Source organism: Chiloscyllium punctatum, chromosome 17, assembly GCF_047496795.1.
Source record: "Chiloscyllium punctatum isolate Juve2018m chromosome 17, sChiPun1.3, whole genome shotgun sequence".
NCBI classification, from domain to species: domain Eukaryota; kingdom Metazoa; phylum Chordata; class Chondrichthyes; order Orectolobiformes; family Hemiscylliidae; genus Chiloscyllium; species Chiloscyllium punctatum.
In genome coordinates this window covers 72,602,554-72,618,889 of record NC_092755.1, presented here as the reverse complement: position 1 = coordinate 72,618,889, position 16,336 = coordinate 72,602,554, and the positions used below count along the sequence as shown (strand labels likewise).

General features: G+C 38.6%; 1 protein-coding gene across 1 annotated transcript in view; it reads left to right on the top strand.

The window, feature by feature from the left end:
- The window catches only part of kntc1 (kinetochore associated 1), a 154,309-nt gene that overhangs the window by 79,131 nt on the left and 58,842 nt on the right, over positions 1-16,336 (top strand). The window contains exons 37-43 of the mRNA XM_072587416.1: positions 912-1,056; positions 2,963-3,019; positions 6,168-6,331; positions 8,181-8,285; positions 9,191-9,319; positions 14,667-14,783; positions 15,965-16,074. Of these exons, the coding sequence (XP_072443517.1) occupies positions 912-1,056; positions 2,963-3,019; positions 6,168-6,331; positions 8,181-8,285; positions 9,191-9,319; positions 14,667-14,783; positions 15,965-16,074 (827 nt within the window). The remainder of the gene's footprint in view (positions 1-911; positions 1,057-2,962; positions 3,020-6,167; positions 6,332-8,180; positions 8,286-9,190; positions 9,320-14,666; positions 14,784-15,964; positions 16,075-16,336) is intronic.

Below are 16,336 nucleotides of genomic sequence, written 5' to 3'. Positions count from 1 at the left end.
ATCTCCCCTTAATCTTCTAAACTCCAACGAATACAATCCCAGTATCCTCAGCCGTTCCTCATATGCTAGACCTGTCATTCCAGGGATCATCCGTGTGAATCTCTGCTGGACAAGTTCCAGTGCCAGTATGTCCTTCCTGAGGTGTGGGGACCAAAACTGGACACAGTACTCCAAATGGGGCCTAACCAGAGCTTTATAAAGTCTTAGTAGTACATCTCTGCTTAGTAGTACATATCCGCTTGGCATCTACTGAAATCTCAGCAGTATATTTTACATTCCAACAAGAACATCTCTTGTTCCTCTAAACTCCAAACTTTCATCATAAAACAAACCTCTTCATTTCAGAAGCCATCATAATGAACTTTCTTTAAGCTGTTTCCGGTGCAAGTGTGTCCCTCCATATGTAAGATAATCAAAACTGTGCACTATTTCATCGATGTTAGAGCAAAACTAACCTTCATTTAATAACTGAAAATGTGTTGCTGGAAAAGAAGGGCTTATGCCCGAAACGTCGATTCTCCTGTTCCTTGGATGCTGCCTGACCTGCTGCGCTTTTCCAGCAACACATTTTCAGCTCTGATCTCCAGCATCTGCAGTCCTCACTTTCTCCTCGAAGATTCATTTGAATAACTGTCTTGTATTTAGTTTAAACTATCTTTTAAACTAAAAAGTTTGAAATTTTCCAGATTTGATGAAAGATCATTGTCCTGAAAAGTCAACTTTGTTCTTCCTCTCCATAAATGCTGTCTGAATTCTTGACTTGAGTGCTTCCAGCATTTTCTGTTTTATAATCTCAGATTCCCAGCATGTGCAGTATTTTGCTTTAGTCCTTTTGTTGTTTAATAAGGAGTAAGAATTTTAAAACTTTGTAAATTGTTAGATTATTAAAGTGTGTACTTTTGTTTGAGAAGGTGACAACTTTGGAAACTGACAAAGACCCCTACGATGAGTGGACCTTTGAAGATTACTTCACAGAGGATGGCATTGTTCTCGATCACCTATCAGTGATGCCTGTGATGTATGAAATTACAACTTCATTTGTGTCCTATTCTCCAGGTATAGTAACTGATGTAGATTCTAGATTTTTAAAAATCTGATTTGTTTTCATTTTATTCAGCTTGTTTTGATGTCAAATTTAATCCTGATTTTTAATGTCAGAATAATGGTAAGAATAATGATATTGGTTCTTATTTGTCTATTAATATAAATATCTCTATTGAATGAGGAGCAAATATGCAACTAAACGATATTATCCAAAATTGCTGTCCAAGTTGCACCACGGTGTGGTTAGCTTTTTGAAAACAGTATTTCACATTTACACGCAGTGATGTACTTTGATTGCTGAAGTTGCTATATTAGTATGGCAGCTGAGAACAAAACTCTCCTCATAATTGAGTCTTGTTATATCATGGATATCTATCCTTTTATGTAATAATTATTAACTATTGCCTGTCAACCTCTCTGATCCTGAACATTAACTAATAAAATTGTGAGGTCATGTTCCTTCAGACGTAACTTAAAAATTGGATATATTTTGTATTTTAAAGTAGAATATCCGTTTCTCCCCTAATCCAGTCAGTCTTTATTTCCCTTTCTGTATTTAATTTTTACATTAAATTATCAACTCTAGTTTAAATTTCCTTCTTGGTCCTTTGTATTTCTCAATCCTTCTGTGTGATTTTGTGCTTAAGTGCTGACAGTCAATTACTGTGTTTGCTCAGGCCCTGGATGTCCTTTGACCTTGGTCGCACCATTATCATCTTACCAGGAGACCACAAGACATAGGGGTAGAAGCAAGCCAATCAGCCCATTGATTCTACTTTGCCATTCAATGACTTATAGCTGATCTGATAATCTTCCACTTTCTTGCCTTTCTCTATAACCCTTGATTCCATTACTGCTTAAAAATCTGTGTATCTCATCCTTGAATATACTGAACAAACCACCCTCTACAGTCCACTGTGCATCCAATCTGTCATGTCCCCTAAGAATCTTGTATGTTGCAAGGAGGCCAGGCCCAATCTACACAACCTTGCCTTGTAAGACAATCCCTCCATACTCAGGATGAGCCTAGTGAATCTTCTGTGAACTGCTTCTAAAACTTCAGTTTTCCAGCCGTGGCCTGACTAGTACCCTCTATAGTTTCACAAGGCTTTTCTGTTTTTATACTTAACTCCCTTTGAAATAAAGGCCAGCTTAGTCAAAAATATTCCATTTAATTTAAGGAAAGTTAAAAATTTAATGTGCTATGTGAAGGTTGCAAATCATTATTGAAATCATCTTGCTTCCATCTGCAAAATTTCTCCACTTAAGGAGTGGTGAAAAATTCAGTTACTATATTTATCTATTAACTAGATTAGTTCTTTAAATTTTTTGATCAAACTGTTTAGACGTGTTAAGATACTCCTCCAGGGCAAGTGTGATGTGAACTAGTTCTAAACAGCTGTTCATTAATCGATTTTGTTCCAGAGAGATCTAAATAAATATGACATCAATGAACAAATTCTGTTAAAATTAGTTCAACAAACTACAGCTACAAGAAGCTGAGTTACAGTCTGTGCCTTCCCAGGATATTTTTATGTTAATAAAATTGTAGAAATGTGTAGTAATATTTAGAGTTTAAAATATAAAATGAGCAACAGCTGAGATTTTACTTTATCCTTTTAAATTCTGAGATTAATTTTTATTCACTTGTAACCCACTCCTTGTTGTAAATCTAAACTGTTGCATAGATATTATGCTAATTTGTATTCGGAATGAAGTGTCACATGCCATATGCTGCTCGTTTGCCAATTTGTTGTTGCCCAGCAACTATTAAAAGGTGTTAAAGATTCCGTGAGTCATATGAAACAACGTATAATGAACTAACCGTACTGTAATATCTGGTAAAGTGAAGATTTAGTATGCAATCTTAAAAATATCTACTTTACTATCTGTTTAACACAGTTCTTATTTTATGCAGATAAAAAACTCTATCCATTAGACTGCGTTAGCTTGCCAATGCGCCCAAGTATAGCAGGTATTTATATAGTTATCTGAATCTAACTAAATCAACATTTATACATGGGAAATTTGGAATATCGTATAATTGTTATGAGGTATGACACAGTAGTTTAGGTCCTCCTCTTTTACCTTTCGGATTCAGTAACTCAAAGCTCCTTTTGAGAGCAACCTCCAAACATGTACCTTCAACCGCTTTTAAGGTCAAAGACAACAGAAGCATGGGGGCATCACCAACCACAAGTTCCTTTTCAAAAGCACACTGTACTGACATGGAATTATATTGTTGTTCCTTGGTTGTCATCAGGTGAGAATCTAGAACACCCTCCCTAAATAGTTTGATGCGTGTACCTGCAGTACATGGATAACAGTAGTTCATAAAGCATTTTTACTCCCACCCTTCTCAAGGGTAATTTGGGATGAGCAATAAATGCCAGTGAATTTTTAAAATGGAATTTTTCAAAAAGTCCAGCTTAGATGGATGGGTTGAAGCCTCCCCATTCGAGTAAGAATCTATGTAAAAATATTTTGGAAAATCTTAATTCCTGTTTATGGACAAATGTTACTTGTAATTAGTAAAATTTTGCAATGTCAGTCTAAAGTAACAGGATGGTTGACTTAGAAAGTGGGAAGGTATAACTCCTGCAGTAAAGACTTTACTGAGTTTTGAGAAGATTTTTAGCTCAGGTTGAGGTTCTAGATATAGGTTTGCTTGCTGAGCTGGAAGGTTTATTTTCAGACGGTTCATTACCATACTAGGTAACAATTTCAGTGAGCCTCTGGCCGAAGCACTGTTGATGATTCCTACTTTCTATTTTTATGTTTGGGTTTCTTTGGGTTGGTGATGTCATTTCCTATTCTTTTTCTCAGGGGGTAGTAAATGGGATCTAAGTCAGTGTGTTTGTTGATAGAATTCCAGTTGGAATGCCATGCTTCAAGGAATTCTTGTGCATGTCTCTGTTTGGCTTGTCCTTGGATGGATGTGTTATCCCAGTCGAAGTGGTGTCCTTCCTCATCTGCATGTAAGGATACTAGTGAGAGTGAGTCATGTCTTTTTGTGGCGAGTTGATGTTCATGTATTCTGGTGGCTAGGTGTCTGCCTGTTTGTCCAATGTAGTGTTTGTTACAGTTCTTGAAATGTATATTGTAAATGACATTAGTTTTGCTTCTTGTCTGTATAGGGTCTTTACAGTCCATTAGCTGCTGTTTTAGTGTGTGTTGGTGGGTTGGAGAAATGGATAAGACCGACTTCCAGAAAATGAGACCAGATGGATCCAATGCACCACGCTTCTACGGACTACCCAAAATTCATAAGCTAGGAGCCCCTCTCAGTTCCATAGTCTCACTCCTGGAACACCAGCTGACAGATTGGCCAAGCTAGTGGACCTATGCCTTACCATCCACTTCACCTTCAACAACAAAACCTACAGACAAACCAACGGAACACACGTGGGATCTCCGATATCAGCGTTTTTAGCAGAGGCAGTAATGCAGAGACTCGAACAAACAGCTCTGTCAACGATCCAACCCAAACTTTGGGTCCGCTACATGGATGACACTTTTGTCATCACTAAATGAAACAAATTCGAGGAAACCTTCAAGACCATCAATAATATCCTTACCAGCATAAAATTCACTAAAGAGGAGGAAAACAACAACAAACTGCCATTCCTAGATGTCACAGTAGAGCAAACAGCCAATGGGGAATTTCAAACCAGCATTGACAGGAAAACAACTCAAACGGACCAAATATTGAACTACAGAAGCAATCATTCCAACATCCACAAACTAAGCTGTATCAGAACATTATTTCAACAAACCACCACACACTGCAGCACAGAGGAACTATGCAGAGCAGAGGAAAATCACCAATATAATGTATTCAAAAAGAATGGGTACCCAGTGAATATAGTCCGCCAATTTCTCAGCAACTAACCCAAACAAGCAGACAAAATGCGTCCAGAAACCCGAGCCACTCTCCCCTACATCAAAGATATCTCAGAAATGACTGCTAGACTACTCAGACCCCTTGGCATCATGGTAGCCCACAAACCCACCAACACTTTAAAACAGCTGCTACTGAGCTTGAAAGACCTTAACAAGCAAACTAATATCATTTACAAAATACCTTGCAAGAACTGTAACAAATACTACATTGGACAAACAGGCAGAAAACTAGCCACCAGGATACATGAACATCAACTAGCCACAAAAAAAATGACCCACTCTCACTAGTATCCTTACATACAGATGAGAAAGGACACCACTTCGACTGGGACAGCACATCCATCCTAGGACAAACCAGAGACAACCACGAGAATTCCTCAAAGCATGGCATTCCAACTGGAACTCTATCAACAATTACATTAACTGGGATCCCATTTACCACCCCCTGAGAAAAAGAACAGAAAATGATGTTGACACTGGAAATGACGTCACCATAGGAAATAGCATCACCAACGCAAGGAAATCCAAACATATAAATAGAAAGCGGGCTACACCACCAGTGCTTCAACCGGAGGCTCACTGAAGACGTTACCCAGTATGGTTACGAAACATCTGAAAATGAACATTCCAGCTCAGTGAGCAAACCTACATCCAATGAAGATTTTCTAAATCTTTCTTTTGTCCCAATCCTGTGGTTAACATTTTTTTTTGAGATATTTCCATGAGGTCTTGTGCCATTTTGCTTGAGTTGCCATCAAGGAGGTATGAGCACATGCACTGTGTATAAATGGGCTATTTCACTGTTGAGGGGTATTGCAACTAAGCCTAACACTGTTTGTTTCTTTGTGGGGAGAATGATCCTTTTCCAACCAGAGAAAGTAACCGAGTGATTATCCATGTCTCATGTTAAGTTAAATAAGCTATAAAATCGAATGATCAAATGATCTTTAAATTCAAGGCAGATTCTAATACTAGAGATTATTGAAAATTTGCTGTAAATGCAGCAATATGTTGACAGAGAAGGCGGTAAACTGACCAGTCTTGTTAAGTACTTCTTCTTTAAATTCTGCTTTAGAAAGGAAAACTGAGCAAAACAATTTGATCGGAAGTAAGCCCAGATTTTGCACACTTTTGTTTCATGGCTCACACTTTGTGTGTCTACATTGTCTTAAAATATAGTGTTTATTCAATAACTCTAACATGTCTTATTTTGTATCCAGGTGAGAACCCTTTGAAGCCAGTTTCGACGCCCATGTCTAGCCTGCTGCAGAATTTGCAAGAGTATAGCCAATTGCAGCTAGCTTTGCAGCTAACCATCAACTCTTTTGGATGCTGTCATCAACATTTAGTTTCGAACAACATGAATTTAAACTTGAGTAAAAAGGTACAGTAGGTCCCAGCTAAACATAGTCTCATTTCATGTTGTTTCAGTTCAACATTAAAAAAATTAATGCAGGTGTATTTATTTAACATGAGTTTTGCTTCAATGTCTTTTGCCACAGACTTCCTGCAATATGCACATGACCATTCCTCACACTGCTTCCAGTCCTGCTTTTAGTCCTGAATTCCCTCTTTTCTTCCCGCCTCCAGTTACTATACTCCATTCTTACCTGTAAAATCCCCAGTCTCTGTTGCAGCCATCAGAGGCTTCAGCTACTGTTTCTACTGTACCTGAGTTCCTGTCCCAGTTTGTGGGCTGGGCTGGGCTGACATGGGTATTGAGCACCAAAAAGGAAACAGCCAGGAATCCCTGTCACTCTGTGAGGAAGCCTCAACTGAATTAAATGCTATGCAGGCATTTAAGAGGTTGGTGTTGACCCTTTCACTATGACTGAAGTCCACTGTCTTAGAGCTGTAATCCAGTTAGGGGTTGGCAGCTGCTCTTTTTCCCTAGTTTGGGAGTAGTGGTAATTAGTAATTAAATTCTCACCAGAAGATCATTGTGGGATCCCAGACAAAAATCTTGTGACAGTAGGATGCGTGTTGCTGGAGGGGCTTATAGGTAAGGCTTTCAGTGGTCACTGTTGACTCCCCCACCCCACCCATTCTTGATGTTAGCTTCCTTGATCATGCAAAGAGCAGCACCAAAATATCTTATTTAAAGTTAGTAAAACAAGTATAGTATGACTAATAAATTGACACTAAACTATAATTTAATGGCAGCACGGTGGCTCAGTGGTTAGCAGTGCTGCCTCACAGCGTCAGCACCCGGGTTCAATTCCAGCCTCAGGCAACTGTCTATGTGGAGTTTGCACATTCTCCCTGTGTCTGTGTAGGTTTCCTCTAGGTGCTTCGGTTTCCTCCCACTGTCCAAAGATGTGCAGGTTAGATGGATTGGCCATGCTAAATTGCCCATAATGTTCAGGGATGTGTAGGATAGGTGCATTAGTCAGGGGTAAATGTAGAGTAGTAGGGGTAGGGGAATGGGTCTGAGTGGGTTACTCGTTGGAGGCTCAATGTGGACTTGTTGGGACAAATGGCCTGTTTCCACACTGTCAGGATTCTGTGATTCGATAATGCCTGACAATTGGCTTGTTATTATAAGCATAATTGATAACTGGTCCCTGATGCTGAATTCTAGTATCAGCCCTTCTTCCCTTCAATTTAAATGGACAAGGAATTGCTGCCACTGGTGAGATTATCACAGGGTCTCTCCGACAATTAATTGGGCTCGACTGCGTGTTTCCTGTCCTGATAAGACTGCATTTAATCCCACTTGTACTGTCTGATTGCTGTCTGTTAGTTTTATAATAAAATTCAACTTGTAATCTGAAGTGGCTGAATAGATTGTGGTCTTGTACTCACTGGTTGTTTCAAGCTCTGTATGTAATTGAATTGTTTATCTGCCTGCTTTCTCACTACTGAGGTCATATTAGAATAAGGAAACTAATTCCATACTACTGTTATGTTTCAAATTGTGTGCATGTAAAAGTGCTGTGTTCTGACTAAAGAGTATCTAAAGACTAATGTTTCTAACTGGAATAGCTTGGTTGGCAAACTTTTGATTTCCAGCTAATACTTCCAGGCATAACCTGATTGAAAACAGTTCACTGACACCCAAATAAATTAGTGTGGTTGAGTTTATGACAGTTTGGGCTATTTTAGTTGAAAAGTTGCATTTTTATGTAAAGACTACTTCTTATGAAGCTTTGCAACAGGCTTGTAATTTGCTTTTTGCTTTCCATTCTAAATACAATCAATTATTAATAAGCTTTTGTTTTCTATACTTACAGCTTTTTGGGGGTCAAGACTTGAAGGAACTCAAAGATTTCGTCATTGACATTGGAAATATGGCCTTTTCAATTGTTAAAAAGAATTCCCTGGCATTGCTGCACAAGGTAATTAGAGCATTCATTCCCCCAATTTCCTCCTCCACCTTAAATGAACATTTTATATTTGAGTACTGACAGGCTGTTTGACTTTCTTACAACTCTTCTTCATCTGTACATTTCTTACCAGAGTTGTGAGATACAATTCAGTTGTATTGTATGAAGTCTGACATTCTCCCTTTCCACCCCACCTTCTTCAGGGGTGTAGAGGCTAACTGTAATGCTCTTATTTCCACTGCTGGCTGAAGCATAAGTACAGTGGCGATTTGAGTCTGAAACATCTTGGTCAAGTCAGCATCTTCCAAGTAGTGACATGGTATCCTGGAAAAGAAACTATTCTTCTTGAGTGAGGTCAGCAGACCATAGTGAAATTGAAGTCAACCTGATGATTTTCACCTTACTATTAAATGCCGAGTTATTGTCGGAGTCATGGGACTTAAATCAAAAAGAGAAATCCTAAATTATTTTTCTCCCGAAACCTGAAGACAATGAATGTGATTGTGATGACTATGAACAGCTAATTTTGTGTTAGCCAGAAATGGAATTTTAGAATTGTTGGTGCCACTTTGTTATATATTTACTGAATAAACCAAATGTGCATATATTTCTTATAATGATATGCCTTTTGGAGATAGCTTTAGTGTAGAAAATTGATTGCTGTATCTTTAGAGTGAACTACTTTATGAAGTTCCCAAGTAAGGAAAATACAGTTGAATCGTTACCATTTGTATTCATTCATTAGTATAATTTGTTGAAGTACACTGAGTCATGTATCATCAAGATTATACATAAATCAATATTGAATGGTAATTTTATTGTCTTTATAATTTTTTTTAAAGAAATACACAAATAGTTTTATTCAAGTTATCTAGGCCAACATTTCGATATTAAAATCTTCTTTTTTAATTTCTTAGTTGTTTAACTATCGTATAGTTGACACTGACTTAGCACTGGCATACTGCACATTGTTACCAAAGAATGTTGTATTTGAGAAGCTGTGGAATTTCATCAATGATGCGTGGCAAAATTATAACAAAATTCTGGTATGTATAACTCTTTGTTAAAAATCCTTAAATTATGACATTGGATTAATATTTGTGCATTTATCACAGAAGTCAAAATCTTATGTTTTGAGGAAACAGTTAGAGTTATAGAGATGTACAGCATGGAAACAAACCCTTCCATGCTAACCAGTTATCCCAACCCAATCTAGTCCCACCTGCCAGCACCCGGCCCATATCCCTCCAAACCCTTCCTATTCATATACCAATCCAGACGCCTCTTAAATGTTGCAATTGTACCAGCCTCCACCACTTCCTCTGGCAGATCATTGCACACACGTACCACCCTCTGTGTGAAAAAATTGCCCCTTAAGGTCCCTTTTATATCTTTTCTCTCTCACCCTAAACCTATGCCCTTTAGTTCTGGACTCCCCCAACCCAGGTAAAAGACTTTGTCTATTTATCCTATCCATGCCCCTCATAATTTTGTAAACCTCTATAAGGTCACCCCTCAACCTCTGACGCTCCAGGGAAAACAGCCCCAGCCTGTTCAGCCTCTCCCTATAGCTCAAATCTTTCAACCCTGGCAATATCCTTGTAAATCTTTTCTGAACCCTTTCAAGTTTCACAACATCTTTCCGATAGGAAGGAGACCAGAATTGCATGCAATATTCTAACAGTGGCCTAACCAATGTCCTGTACAGCAGCAACATGACCTCCCAACTCCTGTACTGAATATTCTGACCGATAAAAGAAAGCATACCAAATGCCTTCTTCACTATCCTATCTAGTTTTGTTCAGGACTACTTTCAGATTCTTAGGATGAAATCACTCCACAGAGGCCAGTATCCTGTCACCTTTTATTTACACTTGACACTGATCCAGCTCCCTCAGAGTCAGCTCTGAGTCAACAAGATCAGACAAGCATAAGTACAATTTTATATAAATAACAGAATAAATTAATTTCTACATAGTTGATCATGTTAACAAAGAAGGCTGATGAGGATATTACTGTTGAGGTGGTGCACTTGGACCACATCAATGAAATGAAATAATAACAACAAACATTTGAGTAGTTATCTCCCATACAAATATGGATACAAAATTGGCTGAATGACTGGAAACTGAGTTGTGGTTCATGTTTGTTGGGAGTTCCTCAGTGTTGGTATCCTTGCTCTTCCTGTTGTATATTAATGATCTAGATCTTGGTGTTCATGTCTTGATTTCAAATTTTGCAAATGTTACAATTCTTGGAAGAATTATGTACTGTGGGGAAAATTGTGTAAAACTTCAAAAGGACATTGGTTAGTAGAGTGGGTGGACAAGTGACAGGCAACATTTAATGTGGGAAAAATGTGAAGTTGTGATTCACTTTGGCTGAAATAAAGAGTACATTCTAAAATGTGTTAACAGAGTAGAGGAACCGAGGGGTATATGTACATAAGTGATTGATGGTGACATGACAGGTTGAGAGCATGGTTTAGTAAAGCATACAGGGTTCTGGACTTGCTTTATGAGAGGATTCAGAGCTGAAAATGTGTTGCTGGAAAAGCGCAGCAAGTCAGGCAGCATCCAAGGAGCAGGAGAATCGACGTTTCGGGCATGAGCCCTTCTTCAGGAAACATGCACGAAACGGGCTCATGCCTGAAACGTCGATTCTCCTGCTCCTCGGATGCTGCCTGACCTGCTGCACTTTTCCAGCAACACATTTTCAGCTCTGATCTCCAGCATCTGCAGCCCTCACTTTCTCCTTATGAGAGGATACAGAACAGAAGTAAAGGAGCTAGGTTCAACTTGAGGTCAGGAACCTTAGTTACATTGGTAGATTAGAGAAGTTTGGGCTTTGTTCCTTGAAGAACAGAAGATTAAGAGATGACTTGGTAGATGTGCTCAAAAGCATGAGGTGTCTGGACAGATATATAAAAACGATTTTCCTGATTTTTAACAAAATATATATACATACTAAGGTAATTGACCAAAGAGGCAATGGCAACTTGTAACGTAGTCAATGGGAAATGTAGACGGGTTCAGATCCAGAATTAGCTTTTTAAAATACCCTTAAGGGTTTCTGGCCTTCATTTTATGAGATAATATTTATTGGCCACCCGTAATTGCCTTTGAGAAGGTGTGGTGAACTACCTTCGTGAACCATTGAACTGTTAAGAGTGTAGCTGCCTTTTCTAGTTCATATCCCACAGCAAACAACATTTCATCACTCAGAAGTGCCCCTGCCAATGATGCCAGTTCCTTAAACCACCTACAATCAGCTCCAATGTTCTCAGAACTTCTTGTGAAGGCAGGTCCAACAGAGCATTCAAGAGGGAATTGAATTGTTATCTGAAAAATAAAAATCAGCAGAGCAATGGGGAGAATATGGAAGAATGACGTCAGGTGAATTAATTCTATTGCGAACCACTGTGCACACAAGAGACCAAATGGCCCTTTTCCTCTGCTGGAACAATTGTCATTCTGTAGTGGATGTAGTTACACGATATGTTTGTGCCGGATTTTTTTAAAAAGACTAACACTACCACTAGATGGAGCATCATGTGCATGTGCACAGAATTAGAGCTGATGTGATGCTGGTACAAATTGAATTGTCCTATGATTTCGCCAGTTATGTATCCAGTCTTTTTGGCCAGCTTCAAACAATTTGCTAGCTTTTAAGTTCAGAGCCTATACTGAGTTACAAGCCAAAAATAGAACTACAATATGAAAAGCAGGAAGATTGCATGATTTGGAGATGCCGATGATTGCAGTACCAGTCTGAATTACTGATGAGATCCCAACTGGAGTAAAATCATTCCCATGCATTGTAGGTGCATACAGGCAACTTCCCACATGCACAACAGATCCTATCTTCAATGGCGCTGTGCATTGGGAACAAACTCCCCAAAAAAATAGTCTTTGGAGGAGTATTTCAAAGAAGTGGAACAGAGTCTAAGATTGAAGGGTATGGAGCAGTGAATTTGGGAGACAGTATTTGCCTTATTAGGAACAGCTTAGAGATTCTCCTATCAATTAAACTGTATTGTGCATGACATGGTTTTTCTTGAAATCCGCTTCCCAAACATTTGAATTCTGATTTATCACCTATACAATTTAAACTAGATAATGTACAATATTCTTTCCACAACCTAAAGACTTCTCGGCAGACACATCCTATTCCATCTATTCACACTCAAAAGTAAATTAACTATTTAATATCTTAATTGCTTTAAAAAAAAATTATTTGTTTGTATTGCATTAACATTGCATGTTAGCTGATTCATTTTCGAACATAAGCTTCTGGTCAATCAGGTTTTGTTAAAGTAGAGTTGTGTTAGAATATAGTTTTATTAACAGGAGTTCTAATTTGTTATGCACAGGATTGAGAGAAACTGGAAAAGGAGATTTAGCTCTAGATATATTAGATTGTCTGTCTTGTCAATTCCAGGAACATTCTCAAGGAGGAGAAGTTCTGAGAACATTGGAGCTGATTGTAGGAGGTTTAAAGAACTGGCATCATTGGCAGGGACATTGCTGAGTGATGAAATGTCAATTGCTGTGGGATATGAACTAGAAAATGCAGCCACAAGCACAGAAGGAGGCTATTGTTTTGCAAGTGTTGGCTCTCTAAAGGAGCACTTCATCTCGTATAACACTCCTGCCTTTTTATCCTATCATTGTGGCAACTTCTTCCTTTTCAAATAACCATCCATTTCTCTTTTGAAAGCTTTAATTCACTGTAGCTCCACCACACACAGGCAGTCCATTCCAGATTCTAGAGGATTGCTGTATGAGAAAGCATTTCCATATGTTGTCATTACTTCATTGGCAAATTACTGTATTGGTGTGATCTTGTTGGTTTTACGATTGAGAACAATTTCTCCATATCTATTCTGCTTAAACCCTTATGATTTGAATAACTTCTTTCAACCTTCTGTCCTCCAAGGGGAAGGATATCATGATGTCTTTTTGGAGCATCCATGGCAGACACTGACAGTATTGGGATTTCTCAGACTTAGACATTTCTTTTGCTGGCTGTTTCAGAAATCACACATTCCTATCAGGACCATCAGGAGCCATTGCATTCCCCTATTCCCCCACAAGTGGGGGCCTGGGCAGCACGGTGGCACAGTGGCTAGCACTGCTGCCTCACAGCGCCAGAGACCCAGGTTCAATTCCCGATTCAGGCAACTGTCTGTGTGGAGTTTGCACATTCTCCCTGTGTCTGGGTGGGTTTCCTCTGGGTGCTCCGGTTTCCTCCCACAGTCTAGAAATGTGCAGGATAGATGAATTGGCCATGCTAAATTGCCGGTAGTGTTAGGTGAAGGGGTAAATGTAGGGGAATGGGTCTGGGTGGGTTGCTCTTCAGAGGGTCGGTGTGGACTTGTTGGGCCGAAGGGCCTGTTTCCACACTATAAGTAATCTAATCTTAAAACAAAAACCTTTTATACCCCTTAGATCCATTAATCCAACTGTGGCCTTTTTATACCCCTTTCATCATCACTTTCTTTATCTGTCTTAGAATTTCTCTTGACTTATCAAAGTTAATAATAGTGTACCAAATGGCAATTTGTACAGTCTTTAACACAAGCATCCAGAAATAGAAAAAGTCATCGGACATAACTCCAGTTTTTTTTAAAATGCGGGCTCGACATTTCAAATTTAAAAATCCCTCCAGCCTCAGAATTCAAGTCTTTATGAAAATTCGAGAAGGAAATGGCTTGCAGTGATTGGCTGCTCTCTATGTTAACCAACAACAGTGCAATAATTCAGACATCATTTCAGCTGGGTTTAAATCATTTACAGAAAAATATTATTTTGTTTCACCAATTCTCAAGTGAGCATTTTTATGAAAAATCCATTCTCTATTTAATTTTCTTTTCGGCACTTCCTTGCTACCAAATGGCATTTCTCAATCTGTCTCTGGTTGTTCATCATGAAACTTTTGGGAGCTGTCTGGAGATTTTACCAGCTAGTACAAACTTTTTGTCAGTGAATGCAGCGTATACCTTGATTGCTCTAACACCTAAAATCTGTTTTTTTTTGCTCACATGTATCTTGGCCTCAGTGCAGTTGTGATCTTTCTTCTCAAAGAAATACCTAGTTTGAAGGTGCTGTTGCATACCATTAGATGCCACTAGTGTGATTGATATTGTTACGTTATGTGTAAACATTATCTATCATGACTTTTTTTTTTGAATCTTGAGATAATGCATTTTGATATGCATAGTTTAAGCTTTCATAATATTTGATAATTTTGGACTTTGCATGGTGGCACTGTTCTGTTATTAGGGCAAGTATGGTATATGTAAAAATAAATTCCTTTTTTCAGTCATTACAGAAGAGTAACTGTTGGAACTGTCCTGTTTTCCTTTTCATTTGTTAAGTTTTACTGTTTCAGGCAGTTGCTGTTGTTGGTGCTAAACTGGCTGATTTGCTTCAGGATGAGCAACAGAAAGAGAAGTTCAATTCCTTAATTGTTGATACGGAATGGTGTGTGAAGCTCAGTAAACTTGGAGTAAGTAACTTCAGTAAAATGTTGTTTTGACGAGGAATATTCTCACTGGCAGGTACAGCTCAGTGACCTGCTGATAATCAACTAAACAAATGAGTTAGCCAATCGGTAGTTACTTTTGCTTTTCCAGGATTTCCCTAGTGTTGGCATAGGTCCTTGCTATGGGGAGAAACCACAGTTCGACCATGGCAGACAACCATGGTTTTGGGAAGACTGCTTCCTCAACGGTTCACTACATGGCCAAATAGGGCCTCCAGCAGCAGCTGATTGCAGAGGGATACCTGACTGACCCCAATGCATTCTTTAAAAAAAACTAATTGACCTTTGAGAATGCTTTAGTATCTGTGAAGCAACTTTGAAAGGCCAGAAACTTTGAGGTGAGCTAACACCTTCAATTGGACATCTATTTTATGGTGGTCTCTTAATTGACTGCACTCAAAATCCTATCTGGAGTCCCATCATCTCTCAACATGTGTTTACCACCAGCTTTCAGTCCCACAATGAGACAACCTCTGAATCCACAAAATTCCAGCCAATATGTGTTTTGTGCTCGTGTGTACAGATCATCAAAGTAGCCACATGATTTAGAGCATATGAAATAGCATGGCTGGATATGGAAATGACTGGTAAAATATCATCTTTCCTGTCTACCATCCCTTTTTCCTGATGTCACATACTGTTCTGCTTTTTATTATCATTGCCTTGTCAAGATCCAGGAATTCTAGACCTAATACCTTTCTGGCAGAATTGATGAAGAACTGAAATGGATTAGAAAAAGTCACATTTTTACCAATGTGGGGAATCTAGAGATGGACAATCATTTCAACCTTGCCCTGCCAGTATTTCCCATGTCCCAGGAACTTATTTAAAGAATTACAATGCAGTTTTGCTGTCAGTAGAGAGCACTTTCCACTTATTACAAATGTTAGACTTCTCTGTAAACCAGGATTTCACACAGATCAGTGAAATGTCGCTGGATTGTCTCCTTCAAGCAGGACTCTGCCACCAAATTTTGGCTGTTGCACTTTTCACTGATGCTGCCATGATAGTGTATATGTGCCATTGGTATTTAAATACACAGTACAATTTATTTCATTTGACAAATTTTCAGTCACTTCCTGAACATCTCCTCATGTGTTGTGATTTGTTAATTTCTCAGAGCCCTTAATGTCTGTTTTATCTAGATCTCATTCCAGTCAACACTTCGAGATAATCCAGCAAAAAGAAAGGAATGTGTTTATGTCCTGGTTCAAAATCCAAATGTGAACTCCCAGCTAATAATGCAGTATTGCAGGTAATTAAAATTCATGAAACAGTTCAGTAGACGTATCAAAATAATAAACAAACGTGTTAATGTGGAAGTTAGAATTTCTAATATTCTCATAACTAGTAATACAACTTTGTTGGAATTAAATTATATGACTGTCATCTTAGTGTGCTTCATTGAGGATTTCTACAGCCACAAGAAATAGGTATGTCAGGACCATGGACAAAAGAACTACTTTTATAATTTCCACAGGATGGCTTATCTCACTTCTTGAAGATATGTTTGTTCG